Source organism: Terrapene carolina, unplaced genomic scaffold (genome assembly GCF_002925995.2).
Source record: "Terrapene carolina triunguis isolate 2854851 unplaced genomic scaffold, T_m_triunguis-2.0 Scaffold402, whole genome shotgun sequence".
Lineage (NCBI taxonomy): Eukaryota > Metazoa > Chordata > Testudines > Emydidae > Terrapene > Terrapene triunguis.
In genome coordinates this window covers 2,077,243-2,092,588 of record NW_020664753.1, presented here as the reverse complement: position 1 = coordinate 2,092,588, position 15,346 = coordinate 2,077,243, and the positions used below count along the sequence as shown (strand labels likewise).

Here is a 15,346-nt window from a genome sequence, read left to right as displayed (position 1 = left end):
GGGGGAGGGGGGAAGCTTGGCTGCCGCAGAACCAAGCTTCTGCCTCCTGCCCCTGCAGGGGAGAGCGGTGGGCGGGGGGGCTGGGGGCCGGGACTGCGGCAGGGAGCTGCGTGCCACTCAGAATCGGCTCGCGTGCTGTGTTTGGCACGCGTGCCGTAGGTTGCCGACCCCTGATCTAGACCATCCCTGACAGGTGTTTGTCTAAACTGCTCTTAAAAATCTCCAATGACAGAGATTCCACAATCTCTCTAGGCAATTTATTCCAGTGCTTAACCACCCTTACAGTTAGGAAGTTTTTCCTAATGTCCAACCTAAACCTCCCCTGCTGCAATTTAAGCCCATTGCTTCTTGTCCTATCCTCAGAGGTTAAGAACAATTATTTCCCCTCCTCCTTGTAACAACCTTTTATGTACTTGAACACATTTATCATGTCCCCTCTCAGTCTTCTCTTTTCCAGACTAAACAAACCCAATTTTTTTCAATCTTCCCTCACAGGTCATGTTTTTTAGACCTTTAATCATTTTTGTTGCTCTTCTCTGGACTTTCTCTAATTTGTTACCATCTTTCTGTGAAGCTTTTGGCCTCAATGGTCTCTTGTAGCAATGAGTTCCACAGATCAATCATGCATTGTGTAACAAAGTATTTCCTTTGATCGATTTCTAATCCTGCTCCCTGGGAGCATAGTCAGGAATTCTTCAGTCTGCTGCCACCCCTGGAATCCCCCCAACACAACAGCACATCAGATCTGAGAGTGCTCTGCTAAAAAGTTAATACACCTAAGGTGATTCCCAGTTGTGTCAGTTGGAGATGTACAAATACCCACCAGCCAATAGAGTCTAGGGACATAGGGAAAGGGCCATCAAGGTGACTGAGCCCTCCCCTGCATGGAAAGAGGGAGAGCTGCATGTGGAAGATCTCCTCTGAGCACAGATCATGGGTCATAGTCTATCTGGGAGTGATTCCCTGACCCAATGGAGTCAGAAAGGATCACCCGCACCCACAGATCTCTCCTCCAGCCAGTGGGGACGTGCTAATCCTTGAGAGATTGGGTTTTTTCACATACAACTCACTTTCCCAGCTGTGCCAAACACTTAGGCCTACAAAAGCCAAGCAGCACATCTCACCACAAACTCTTTCAGGATCTCTTGCTCTTCAATCTGCCTCCGAAGGTTCTGGATCAGAACTCTGAGACGAGACCTCAGATCTACCCCAGTCAGCGATGGCATAATGTGAGTCAGCTGAGTCAGCTCGTCTTCAGAAACAAGTGTTCTGCCTAGGCATTGACAACAAAGAGGGAATGAGTTTAATTTTTGTAGTGCAATGCGCACACACTGCTGGCTTTGAAAAGGAGGGGATTGCTAGTCTTCAGTGCCTTTTGCCACCTACTTTTTGGAAGCAGAATCCAGAAGCAGTTTCTCAACCTCGTTTATGTTCCCAGCTGACACAAGCATAAGTCAAAACCCTGTATCTAAACCCCCATATTTCATGGAAGCTGGATCTTGAGCCAAACACTGCAGCTCATGGCCACGTGCAGTGGCTAAACACAGCCTAGACTAAATACAATGTTACTGCAGAACTGTATACTTCAATGCCTGCTTAAACTAGTGCAAAAGACTCCACCCACATCTTCACTGTAAATCCTCTACTTTCTACAGCAGGGGTCAGCAACCTTTCAGAAGTGGTGTGCTGAGTCTTCATTTATACACTCTAATTTAAGTCTTCACGTGCCAGTAATACATTTTAACGTTTTTTAGAAGGTCTCTCTATAAGTCTAAATATTATATAACCAAACTACTGTTATATGTAAAGTAAACAAGGTTTTCAAAATGTTCAGAAGCTTTATTTAAAATTAAATTAAAATGCAAATCTTATCAGTTTAGTGTGATCCTTGCCCTTGCTTTTCCTTGCTGAGCTTTCCAATGTCTAGCACGTATTTGGATACTTTAAGCTGCACACAGGCTTCTGAGTGATTAGTTGTTAACCAGCTGGCAGGAGGTCGGCGACTGGAACCCCAGATTGGCAGCTGAGGTGAGTGGAACTGGTGGCTGGTATGGCTGAGCAGGGCCGGAGGCCTGGACCCTGTCTGGCAGGGGGCCTGCGCTGAAACTCCAACCGGAAGCAAGGTGAGTGGGGCTGCGGTGGGGACCCCGTCTAGCAAGGGGCCAGCAGCCAGAACCCCAGAGCAGCGATTGAGCGGCTCAGCCCACCGCCACTCTGGGGTTTCGGCCGCTGGCTCCTGCCAGCCGGGGTCTCAGCCCGCTGCCAGCCTGGGGTTCCTTCACCCAGGCCAGAAGTGGGTGCTGAGTGGGACCGGCAGTGGGACCCTGGCTGGCAGGAGCTGGCGGCGGAAACAGCAGAGCGGCGGCGGGCTGAGCGGCTCAGCCCGCCGCGTGCCATCAAAAATTGGCTCGCGTGCCATCTTTGGCATGCGTGCCGTAGGTTGCCGATCCCTGTTCTACAGATTAGTGTGGTCACTTTCCTGGTTCTAGCAATAATCACTGTACATTAACTTTTTTCCCCAAGTCAGGAAATATATCATGTTCTATTTTTACCTTTCCATCCCACTCAAGGACTTACAATTTTTCAGCAAGTTGGCTGCACCAAAGCAAAGATGAATTTTTATTGGTTGTAGCCCTACCTGAGATAGGTGTCCCAATTTGAGAGTGGTCTATTGAGCACATGGGTAAATGGTTAAAAAACCTGCATAAATGTCAAATATTCTTACATGAAACACTGCTAGGTCAATGGAATATGAAGACTCACATTTGGTCTATCTGAACTCTCGTGCGACAATACAGTGAGTCTATGTTCAGACCGCTGGTGACACTGGAACCAGAGATGCTGAGGTGAGTTACTCTGTGGCTTGTCTTTATGAATATGGTCTGCATATACTGAAATTGAGGGACCCTGCCTTGATTTGACCTAATATTTCAAGGCTAGGTCATGACTTGGACTAAGCACCTGTGCTGGGGAGTAAATACCGTTTACACTTCTGTGTGTGACCTGGGGTCTAGATACACAGAAGTTAGTAGTTGCTGAATGCTCATTTACTGTCCTAGCCCAGACCAAGGGAGAGGGCAGTAGGCAGGGAAGACTTATACCCTTCTGTGTCTAGTGGTATATGAGGCAACTCATTTTTCCCATTGCTGTCAATCTGGAGTAAGGTGTTTGACTCTATCGTAAATTGTCTCCATGATGGCAGCAGCCTTTTCAATTGTCCTGCCATAGGTCATTCCTTGTCCTCCACACCTTCTCTTCCTTCCAGGTGGAAACCAGTCTAAGATATACCTTGTTTTTCTGCCATGGGATGGCCTGATGACACAGAAGCCATCTCTGTCTAATTACTGAGTCTGCAGTCTGCTGACTCGTGCAGCACAGCACTTCCACATTGGTCACACAATGTCTCCAACGAATTCGTCTCAAACAATACTGGTGACATGCATTCAGTTCCCTGTTGTGTACTCCCACCAGCTGCCATGTTTGAGGCATACAGTAGTGTTGAAAGGGCAATAGCGTTGTATCGCCTCCTCTGACTCTTCCAGATGCTTGATAAATGGGTAAAGCATCCAAAAGCTTTACTGATTCTTGACTTCACTTCTTCAGCGAGCTGGCCTTTAGCAGATATTGCACTTCCTTGATAGACAAGTCATCCACTCCTTTGTACTCTTATCAATCCGCCTGCATTGACAGCATTCTCTCCTATCTCCAAGGCCTTGGTCTTCTGCTTACTGATACAAAGTTCCACTTTAGCAGTATCTGCTTTTATGCTCATAAAAAATCTTTTCGTTCCATCCAAGTTGGTAGCCAATATCACTAGATCATCTGCAAAACTGAAGTCTCACAGCTCATCTCTTGCCCAAGCAATGCCCATGTTCTCGGCAGCAGCCATCACTTTTCTCATCACACAGTCTATGACAATGCAGAAGAGAAGCGGGGGGTCATACGCAACCTTGCCTTACACTAGAAACTATCTTAAATCATTTGGCGTCTCTGCTTTGTGTCCAGATGCAGCACAAAGTTTTTATCAAAGTAATAATCTTTGCTGGAATTCCCTATTGTCTCAGGATCTTCCAGAAGGCGCTCTGTGGACACTATCAAATGCTTTCATAAAATCAAGTGGGCAGGAAATGGATGGTGTTTTGGCTATGTGCCCCTATGCACCAGTCGACAGAGCTGAGCCTGCACAGGGCGTGTCGTACTCTGCTGCTGGTGAAAACCATCCATCAGCAAATTACTGCTTCTGCAGAGGAAAGGGAAGCTGAGTGGAAACTGCACCTTACAGCAGTGTCTGAGATACTCCTGGAGTGGCGCAGCTAGGAGTCTAAGGGCTAGTCTACACTACCGGCCCGGATCAGCGGGTAGAAATCGATCTCTCGGGGATCGATTTATCGCATCTCATGTAGACGGATAAATCGATCCCCGAATCGACGCACGTACTCCCACCTCGTCAGGAGGAGTAAGCGCCGTCGACGGGGGAGCCGCGGCGGTCAATTTGCCACCGTCCTCACAGCGGGGTAAGTTGAATAGGATACGTCGAATTCAGCTATGCTATTCGCGTAGCTGAATTTGCGTATCTTAAATCGATCCCCCCCCCAGTGTAGACCTAGCCTAAGGGACCAGTAGGTCAAAGTGCACTAGGGAACTTTTAGTGTGTGGTAGCAGGGTCCACACGGACAGTTAGTGCATGGCATGCTAGTGCACTGTAAATTTACATCCCAGTTTGCAATCAACTAAGTGTTCATCTAACAAGCCCTCAATCATCACCATCCCTTGCTCAAGGTATTCTTCTGTATTTGGCATAGGAGCAATTGAACTTCTCACAAGACAGATAAGGCTGAGTCCTGCTGTGACTAGGGGGTCTTCTGAGGCCTTTGGAGAGAGGTTCAGCCCCTAATGCACCAAAGGATTTAACTTCAAGTGCATGAGCAGTCCCATTGATTTCAAGGAGATTACTCACACGCATAAAATGAAACATATGTTTATGTGTTGGCAGGACCAAGGCCTTAAATTAGAATTGGTTCTTTCCCCCTTTCTTTGTTTCCTTCAGTAGTCCCCGTTTGTGTTTTTGGATCAAGTTTTCTGCAAGATCTTCAGGTCCTCTTCTAACCCTGAGCATTAAAAGGCCAGTATGAATTTTGTAGCATTGTACTGGAATTCATTTCAGTGCTTCTCCACACTTTGTGTGATATTGTCTTTCAGGTGAATTACTGTATTTATCCTTGGAAACGAATTTAAAGTTAAGATGAAAAAATTAGTGCATAACTTGTAACTCTTCCATGGTGCCCATAGAACCTTCCCTTTTGCATTAAATAAATCATAAATGTAATAATTAACTTGGAGTCTTTAAAGTAAGACTGGATGTCCGTTTAAAAGAACTGCCCAGAGGTTCTGCTAGGGTATTCACCTCTGCAGCAGGAAACAATAATTCCCTGCACTGCAGGAATCAATGATGAGATTCTCTGGCTTGTGTTATACATGAGGTCAGACTAATTGATCTAATAGTCCCTTCTGGCCTTAACCTCTATTACATCTCTTTCAGCAAAACAATGTATAGAACTGGCTAGTGTGAATGTGTACCACTGCCCCCTAATGGACAAAATCATGATTGCAAGTCGAGGTGATTAAATAGGGCAGTGTTTCCCAAACTGTGTTCCGCGGAACACTGGTGTTCCACACGATGTGAATAGGTGTTCCGTGAAAGAATCATAATTCAAAAAAAAGGGTCTTTAAATTTTTTTTAATTTTAAATTTGGCATATTTGAAGAGTAGTTTACAACTCTTTTTGAATGACTATAATTTAACATAAAACTCTTTTTCCAGTTATTGATAGATCTCGTATTGAATATCATGGCGTAAAGAGAACGTGGCACACAAGCATGTTGACGTCTACCCCTTTCGGGCACGTTTCAGTTAGTGACGTTGTACCCCTTCCGCTCGAGGCTGCGCGAATTGCAGTGGTATGCACACACCATTCTCTTTATGCCATGTTGAATATAACATATTCACTCAACACGTTCAAACCTGTGGGTCTTTACCGTGTGTGCAATAAGCAAAACTAAACTAGCTTTGCTTGAAACAATATAAATATTTGTGACAAACAAAATCAGTATTTCTAAATATTGTTACTAAACCTAATTACCATGAATTTGTGGCTAAAAGAAGGAACTTTGAAACGAAAAGCAAGTTCTTCTGGTACTCCAACTGTGGCCGAAATAAACGAGCAAAATATTGTGACACTTCAAAGTGAGGATGAACAATCGCAGTCTTTTGTTGCCGAAAAATCTGTTAGTACTAGTGAGTTATCCAAGATGAAAGAATTTCCACTGAAGTATATCAAAAAACAAGAAGAAGCAGGTGTTAAAAGACCAAAATGAAAGTATGATGAAAGTTATTTGTATTTCGGTTTTACGTGTGTTGGAAATAAAGATGTTCCTGATGCGCAGTGCGTCGTGTGCAACAAAATACTAGCAAACAGTTCATTGGCTCCTGCTAAACTTCATAGGCATTTGGAAACCGAGCATGCTGAATACAAAGACAAAGATATAATATTTTTCAAGAGCAAGCGTGACTCACTTTGAAATTGTAAACTTTCGATGATTAAAATTGCTAAAACAGACAACAAAAGTGCAACAGAGGCATCTTATCGAGTAAGTTACCATATAGCGCTTGCCAGAGAAGCTCACACTATTGGAGAAACGCTTATCAAGCCTTGCGCAAAAGATATTGTAACGTGCATGTTGAGCAAGCAGTCTGGTAAAAAAATTGATGCTGTACAGTTGTCAAATAATACTGTTGCACGCCGTATTAAAGATCTTGCCGGTGACATAGAAAAAGAGCTAGTTTGCTGACTGAAAATTTGCCATGAGTATTCATTGCAGCTAGATGAGTACACTGATGTTTCAGGACTTGCTGTGCTACTAGTATTTGTCCGATATAGATTTAATAATATTATTGAAGAGGACCTGCTCTTATGTGAATCTCTGCAAAGCAACACAACTGGAGAAGAAATATTCAACTGCATCAACAATTTTATCAGAAAGTATGAAATTAGTTGGGGAAAATGTATTGATGTATGTACTGATGGTGCTCGGGCAATGATCGGGAAGATGAAGGGAGCTGTAACGCGAATCATAAATGTGGCACCAGAAAGCAGTAAGAGCCATTGTGTTCTACACAGACAAGCACTTGCAGTTAAAAAAATACCAGCATATCTGAAAATTGTGCTTGATAAAGCAGTACAAATTATCAAGTTTGTCAAATCTCGAGCACTTCAATACAGGTTATTTAAAATTTTGAGTGAGGAAATGGGTAGTCAGCACAAAGCCCTTCTTTTACATACGGAGGTGGCTATCCAGAGGAAAAGTGCTTGTGAGGCTTTTTGAGCTTCGTAATGAACTACTGGTATTCTTCACTTCAGATAATTCAGAACGAAAATGTAATGACTGTCTGACAAATTCCTCATGGCTAATGAGACTTGCATATCTTGCAGATATTTTGGCAAAATTAAATGAAATTAATCTGTCATGGCAAGGAAAGAATGTGACCATTTTTACTACAATGGATAAAATTTTGTCGTTAAAAAATAAACTGGAATTCTGGGCATCTTCTGTAGAACAGAATAACTTTGATTGCTTCCCTACAGTACATGAATTTCTGTCTGAAATAAATTCTACAGTCCATGAAGAAGTTTCCAGCACCATTTTATAGCACTTACGTGACTTGCAGGCCTCTTGATTAGAATATTTTCCTACAACTACTGTTGATAATGTTTGGGTTCGAAATCCGTTTGTAATTACAGCCAAACCAGTCGGCTTTACTGCGCACGATTATGAAAGCCTAATTGAATTAATTTCTGACTCTGATTTGAAACAAAAGTTTAAGGATCTTCCACTTAATAATTTTTGGAGCAGCTTAATAGAAGAGTACCCTAATGTGGCTAAACATGCAGTTCAAGTGCTCCTTCCTTTTGCTACAACTTATTTGTGTGAGACAGATTTTTGTATTATACTGCAACAAAAACCAAATATAGGAATAGACTTGATGCTGCGCCTGACACGAGGATTCAACTTTCCAGCATTATTCCTAATATTAAGCAGAAACACCAATCCCATTAAATCCAAATTTGTATTTCTGTTTATAAAAATAGATTTTCCTAGTAAAAATCTAATTTGTTTGGTGTTTGTGTATATATAAAAACATTTTTTTTTAAGTAGAACACTGTTTTTAATTTTGACTCTTGCACTTGATTTTTGTACTACTTTATATGCGCTTTCCAGTTAGAAATTGTTAGTTCAAGTTATTTTAAATTTGTATTTTTGCTTTGTTTTATAAAATAAAATATATTTGAGCATAAATAACGCAATTTTTTATTTGAAAACCAAACGACTACAAAATAATATTATAAGTGTTCCGTAATAGGCTAAAAAGTGTTCCGTGGCCAAAAAAGATTGGGAAACACTGAAATAGGGTATAACTGAATTTGTTCAACAAACTATCAGAAGCCTGCATCCCAAGAAAGGGGAAAAAATTCATAGGCAGGAACTGTAGACCAAGCTGGATGAGCAAGCATCTCAGAGAGGTGATTAAGAAAAAGCAGAAAGCCTACAAGGAGTGGAAGATGGGAGGGATTAGCAAGGAAAGCTACCTTATTGAGGTCAGAACATGTAGGGATAAAGTGAGAAAGGCCAAAAGCCATGTAGAAAGGGAATTAAATTTCCCCGTGCAAAGGGAATTAAAGCCAATAGTAAAAGGTTCTATAGCCATATAAATAAGAAGAAAACAAAGAAAGAAGAAGTGGGACTGCTAAACACTGAGGATGGAGTGGAGGTTAAGGGTAATCTAGGCATGGCCCAATATCTAAACAAATACTTTGCCTCAGTCTTTAATGAGGCTAACGAGGAGCTTAGGGATAATGGTAGGATGACAAATGGAAATGAGGCTATGGAGGTAGATATTACCACATCCGAGGTAGAAGCCAAACTCGAACAGCTTAATGGGACTAAATCGAGGGGCCCAGATAATCTTCATCCAAGAATATTAAAGGAACTGGTACATGAAATTGCAAGCCCATTAGCAAGAATTTTTAATGAATCTGTAAACTCAGGGGTTGTACTGTATGACTGGAGAATTGCTAACATAGTTCCTATTTTTAAGAAAGGGAAAAAAAATGATCCGGGTAACTACAGGCCTGTTACTTTGACATCTGTAGTATGCAAGGTCTTAGAAAAAATTCTGAAAGAGAAAGTAGTTAAAAACATTGAGGTCAATGGTAATTGGGACAAAATACAACATGGTTTTACAAAAGGTAGATCGTGCCAAACCAACCTGATCTCCTTCTTTGAAAAGGTAACAGATTTCTTAGACAAAGGAAACGCAGTGGATCTAATTTACCTCAATTTCAGTAAGGCATTTGATATGGTTCCACATGGGGAATTATTAGCTAAATTGGAAAAAATGGGGATCAATATGAAAATTGAAAGATGGATAAGGAACTGGTTAAAGGGGAAACTACAACGGGTCATACTGAAAGGTGAACTATCAGGCTGGAGGGAGGTTACTAGTGGAGTTCCTCAGGGATCGGTTTTGGGACCAATCTTATTTAATCTTTTTATTACTGACTTTGGCACAAAAAGTGGGAATGTGCTAATAAAATCTGTGGACGACACAAAGCTGGGAAGTATTGCCAATACAGAGAAGGACCAGGATATCATACAGGAAGATCTGGATGACTTTGTAAACTGGAGTAATAGTAATAGGATGAAATTTAATAGTGAAAAGTGCAAGGTCATGCATTTAGGGATTAATAAGAAGAATTTTTGTTATAAGCTGGGGACGTATCAGTTGGAAGTAACAGAGGAGGAGAAGGACCTCGGAGTATTGGTTGATCATAGGATGACTATGAGACGCCAACGTGATATGGCCGTGAAAAAAGCTAATGCGGTCTTGGGATGCATCAGGCGAGGTATTTCCAGTAGAGATAAGGAGGTGAGACCTCATCTGGAATACTGTGTGCAGTTCTGGTCTCCCATGCTTAAGAAGGATGAATTCAAACTGGAACAGGTACAGAGAAGGGCTACTAGGATGATCCGAGGAATGGAAAACCTGTCTTATGAAAGGAGACTCAAAGAGCTTGGCCTATTTAGCCTAACCAAAAGAAGGCTGAGAGGAGATATGATTGCTCTTTATAAATATATCAGAGGGATAAATACCAGGGAGGGAGAGTGTAGTGGGGCAGCCGCCCCACTCCTAGAGAATTTAGGCTGCAGCAGACCAGTGGGCCTGCGCAGACAGGGTAGCCAATCAGAGAAGGGCTTACTGGGAGCCAATCAGGGCCTAGGTTGGAGACAGCCAATCAGGGCCAGGCTCAGCCCTATAAGAAGGCTGCTCAGGGAGAGAGCAGTCAGTCTGTCCCAGGCCTTCGAGAGGGGAAGGTCTATCTCCAAACTGAGAGACTAGCACCGCGGACAGCGCAGTGCTGACCAGGCTCAGGGAGCAGAGGGGAGCTCTAGCCTGAGGCCTGCCAGGCTGCAGGCCCTGAGTGGAAGGGCCTAGCGGGTGCAAGGGGCCATAGGGGAAGCAGCCCAGGGAAGCGGACAGACGAAGGGAGAGAAGGAGGACAGCGAGGCTGCCGCCAGAGGGTCCCTGGGTCGGGACCCAGAGTAGAGAGCGGGCCTGGGTCCCCCCCCCCACCCCCTTGCAGTACATCTAGCCATTGGCCGTAGGGAGCGGCCGGTACAGACCACGCCAGATCCCTGACGGGAGGGATTAGACTTTGGGGTGTGTGGTTGACTACGGTGGCTGGACAAGGAGACTGCTGATTGACCCGCACAACCGGAAGGGGGTGTGGAAGGACTGAGGGGCACTGCCGGAGGGCAGTGGTCCCGAAGAGGATGCCGCGGGTTGGTGAGTGACGAGGGCTCAGACACGCCAACTGAGGGCGAGACGATGCACGGGGAACCACCAGGAGGGGGCGCTCCACTGGACTGAGCTAATTCCCGGGACAACCAGTAGGCGGTGCCGTGGTGGTGAGTCCCAACCCCGTTACAGAGAGGAATTATTTAAGCTCAGTACCAATGTGGACACAAGAACAAATGGATATAAACTGGCCATCAGGAAGTTTAGACTTGAAATTAGACGAAGGTTTCTAACCATCAGAGGAGTGAAGTTCTGGAACAGCCTTCCAAGGGGAGCAGTGGGGGCAAAAGACATATCTGGCTTCAAGACTAAGTTTGATAAGTTTATGGAGGGGATGGTATGATGGGATAGCCTAATTTTGGCGATTAATTGATCTTTGACTATTAGTGGTAAATACGCCCAATGGCCAGTGATGGGATGTTAGATGGGGTGGGATCTGAGTTACTACAGAGAATTCTTTCCTGGGTGTCTGGCTGTTGAGTCTTGCCCAAAAGCTCAGGGTTTAGCTGATCGCCATATTTGGGGTCGGAAAGGAATTTTCTTCCAGGGCAGATTGGCAGAGGTCCTGGGGGTTTATCGCCTTCCTCTGCAGCATGGGGCACTTGCTGGAGGATTCTCTGCACCTTGAAGTCTTTAAACCACGAATTGAAGACTTCAATAGCTCAGACATAGGTTAGGGCAGTGGTTCCCAAACTTGTTCCGCCGCTTGTGCAGGGAAAGCCTCTGGCGGGCCGGGCCGGTTTGTTTACCTGCCGTGTCCGCAGGTTCGGCCGATCACGGCTCCCGGTGGCCGCGGTTCTCTGCTCCGGGCCAATGGGAGCTGCTGGAAGCGGCAGCCAGTACGTTCCTCGGCCCATGCCGCTTCCAACAGCTCCGATTGGCCCAGAGCAGCGAACCGCGGCCACTGGGAGCCGCGATAGGCCAAACCTGCGGACGCGGCAGGTAAACAAACTGGCCCGGCCCGCCAGGGGCTTTCCCTGCACAAGCGGCGGAACAAGTTTGGGAACCACTGCCCTAACCTATGTCTGAGCTATCGTTTATCTCGGCCACAGTTGGAGTACCAGAAGAACTTGCTTTTCGTTTCAAAGTTCCTTCTTTTAGCCACAAATTCATGGTAATTAGGTAGTGGTTTGGGAACCACTGGGTTAGGGGTTTGATACAGAAGTGGGTGGATGAGATTCTGTGGCCTGCGTTGTGCAGGAGGTCAGACAAGACAATCATAATGGTCCCTTCTGACCTTAAAGTATATGATTCTATGAAATGGAGTGACATTATTCAAATAAATCAGGTAATTAACTTTTTCCCCTTTATTTGCTCAGCTTGTAGATCTGGTCAAATCATATGCAACTATAAATGAGGAGTAATTGATTCAGTAAATTTAATTACATTGTTCAACAAATAATATCTCCATTGGTCCAGCTTTGGTCATAGACCCTGTCGTGCTAACAGCAAATGGCGATTCCTCGTTAGCTCAAGTTACAAGGGCCTGTACTGTTGGAGCAGGACAATCTAAGCTCTATTCCTGCCATTATCATGAAGTTCCAACGGCCATAGCATGCAGCATAATGATGAAAGTTGTGTTCCAAGAAGCCACAGGTGGGATAGATAGAGAGAGAGCCTCAGCTGGTGTCCTACTATTATTTATATCAGTGTAGCATCTAGGGGCCCTACTTACAGACCAGTAGTGTTAGGCACTGTACAAACACAGAACAGACAGTTCCGGAATGGGCCTAATTCTATTGAGCTCATTAAAGCTATACTGGGAATCTGGGTCAGTATGTTAAAGAAAAGAGAGAGCCTTTCACACATTTACCTCTGGTTAGAACAGAAATCCTCCGGGCCACGTCATCTTCCTCACTCATCCAGCTGTCAGTCTCAGACTCCCGACTGTCTGTTCTAAGGCTGCTTTCACACCTGGAGTATTTCTGTGATCTGTAAAGCAACATTCAGTTAACATTCTAGTTGGGAGAGGGAGCCACCACTACAGTGAAGGCTGCATAAGTGTTTGAGTTCTAAGCTCCTTTTTAAACCACTCAGCACTTTCACTAACTTTCCGTTTTCAGGCACTGGCATGAGTTTTGGATGTCACAAGTCCCCCACAGCAAAGGGTCCCCTTGTCTGTAGCAGTGTCTGTAAATACAGCAGCTAACAGTATCTGCTGTTAACTTTATGGAGCTTAATTTTAAAAGGCTGAGGAGACCTTATATGTAAACCCAAACAACTCTTTAACAACAGTTAAAGCATGGTAAAGTTATGAGCAACTGAAAATAGAGTCTTATAATAGAAGTGTTAACCTACCTTAGCTAATAGGCATAGCTGGTAGGGCTTCCTAAAATAAATATCCCCCAGAGTGTTTTACAGCATGGAACAGAGATAGCCCTGAATAGAAAATCCTAATCCAAACACTGCTTAACTTTGGAAAGTCTGGATCTGAATCCGAACTTTGAGGCTACTTTTAACTCTTCAATGGGCCAAACCAAAACCCCAGATCTAAATCACACTAAATTTTGGGAAAGTTTAGATCCAGATTCACACTTTTAGCTGGAACCCATTTCCAGTGTAAATGGTGTATTCTCTGTAAGCTGAAGTCTTTAAATCGTGCTGTGAGGACTTCAGTAACTCAGCCAGAGGTTATGGGTTTATTTCAGAAGTGGGTGAGGGTCGGTGGCCTGCAATGTGCAGGTGGTCAGACTAGATGATCATGATGGTCCCTTCTGGTTTTAAAGTCTGAGTCTAGTATAGAACTAAACATAAGAAACGTTAGCTCATCTTGAACTACAACAGTCCACAATGAAACGGCACTAGCAGGTCACACCAGGGTCACATTCTCACCTTTTAACTACACAAAGACCAATGCCAGATACAAATATTTGTCTTCTTTATCATAGTTGTTAATTTCAAACAGAAAAAAACAATTCCTGTGCCTTTAAGTGCAAGAAAATCACACACAATTTCTTTCTCTGCTTGTATGAGGGATGGGCCCCCTACTGATCTTGTGGAAAACACAACCCACCAAACTTTCTACCAAAATTGCAGCTACATACTTCTGACGGTTATGAAAATGGCTGATTAACATTTTCTTTTCCAGTTCACATCCATGTGTCTCTGCTGGAAAGTGGGGCCAACTATTTATTCAACCATATGAACTCTTTTTTCTGTTTGTGAATTATCCCCAAATAGACTTTGATCTTTATGGTTTTGTTTGTCATTTGATGAATGACTTATACAAATGTATTTTAGTCAATGGGCTGCTCAGATGAACTAATTCATTATTCATGTTGTGAGATGACTGATCTCTGTCATGGGGGACTGTTTCTGATCACAGATTCGATGACTTCCAAGGTAGAGCCAAGCAGAACCCGGGGACACCCAGCAATGTCAACGGCAGCTGAGGGTGCTGAGCACGAAAATCTGACCACCTGGTGCTGCACACACAACATAAACCTTAAGATGATTTTTCTAAGAGTACAATATGCCTTGATGTCCTTGTCCAAAATTCCCCCTCCCGTCACTGCTGTGGGGGGACTTGTTGGCATCCCCATTCCAGAGGTAGCTGCATTTCAAAAGTGCTGAATAATTATAGCTTGGGACTGACTATGGGATGGATGGTGCTGTATAAATCTATGATATTAGGACTGCTCAAAGAAATAGAACAAACTGGCCATGCTGTACATTGTCATGAATTTTTATGTGCTGGAAAGACTGACCTGTCTGCATTTGCCCCATACTCCAGTTCAGTTGATTGACTTTGCAGGGGTGAACCGCATTTACTTTCTGAATCCTGTGGAAACAAAATAAAACCATAGTGAAAAATTAATGGGAGGAAGCATTGAGAATATCGTTAATTTTATCGAAAAATTTACTTCTTATCTGACAAAAACATGTCCCTTGTCAAAGCCAGAAAAGGGAAATGGAAAGTTTCCCGGTCAAAGATACATGCACGAATCTCAATTCAGCATTGCAGAACCTACTCAGCGTAAAAAGTCTCTTCAGCTGTATTTGCAAGCTCCACAACAATCCAGACATCTCTGTACAATTGACATCCTAGCATGCATCACTGAGATCTGGAGGGATCCATATAAATTATTCCTCTCTGCTCTCACAATGAGAGTACAATCACTTACAGGATTTACGATCCACGCCATGCTCTCTGTCTCCCATATACTATATTAACTGGCAGCAGGAAGCACCATTGGATGAGCATGAACTACTGGCAATAACTTGCTTTTTATCCCAGGCACAACAATGCCAGCTGTTAGTGGCACGGAGCAGCTCGTCTATGGAAGGAACACTTGACTGGCAGAGAAAGCAGACACTTGATTGCCCTCCAGATGGAGGAGAGAGCGTGCGTATCGGTGGCTGATTGTAAAGTTCCAGAGTGATAATTGGGTTCTGCATTTAGATTATGATACAGAACGTCTGCCTTTATCAT

At 43.9% G+C, this 15,346-nt stretch overlaps 1 protein-coding gene across 1 annotated transcript in view; it reads right to left on the bottom strand.

Annotated features, from left to right (window-relative positions):
- The window catches only part of PTPN20 (protein tyrosine phosphatase non-receptor type 20), a 26,003-nt gene extending 10,944 nt beyond the window's left edge, over positions 1–15,059 (bottom strand). Inside the window, exons 1-4 of the mRNA XM_024210359.1 lie at positions 15,039–15,059; positions 14,622–14,695; positions 12,728–12,846; positions 1,125–1,273 (exon numbers count right to left, since the gene is read on the bottom strand). Coding sequence (XP_024066127.1) covers positions 1,125–1,273; positions 12,728–12,846; positions 14,622–14,695; positions 15,039–15,059 — 363 coding nt within the window. The remainder of the gene's footprint in view (positions 1–1,124; positions 1,274–12,727; positions 12,847–14,621; positions 14,696–15,038) is intronic.
- Between the last annotated feature and the right edge of the window lie 287 nt (positions 15,060–15,346).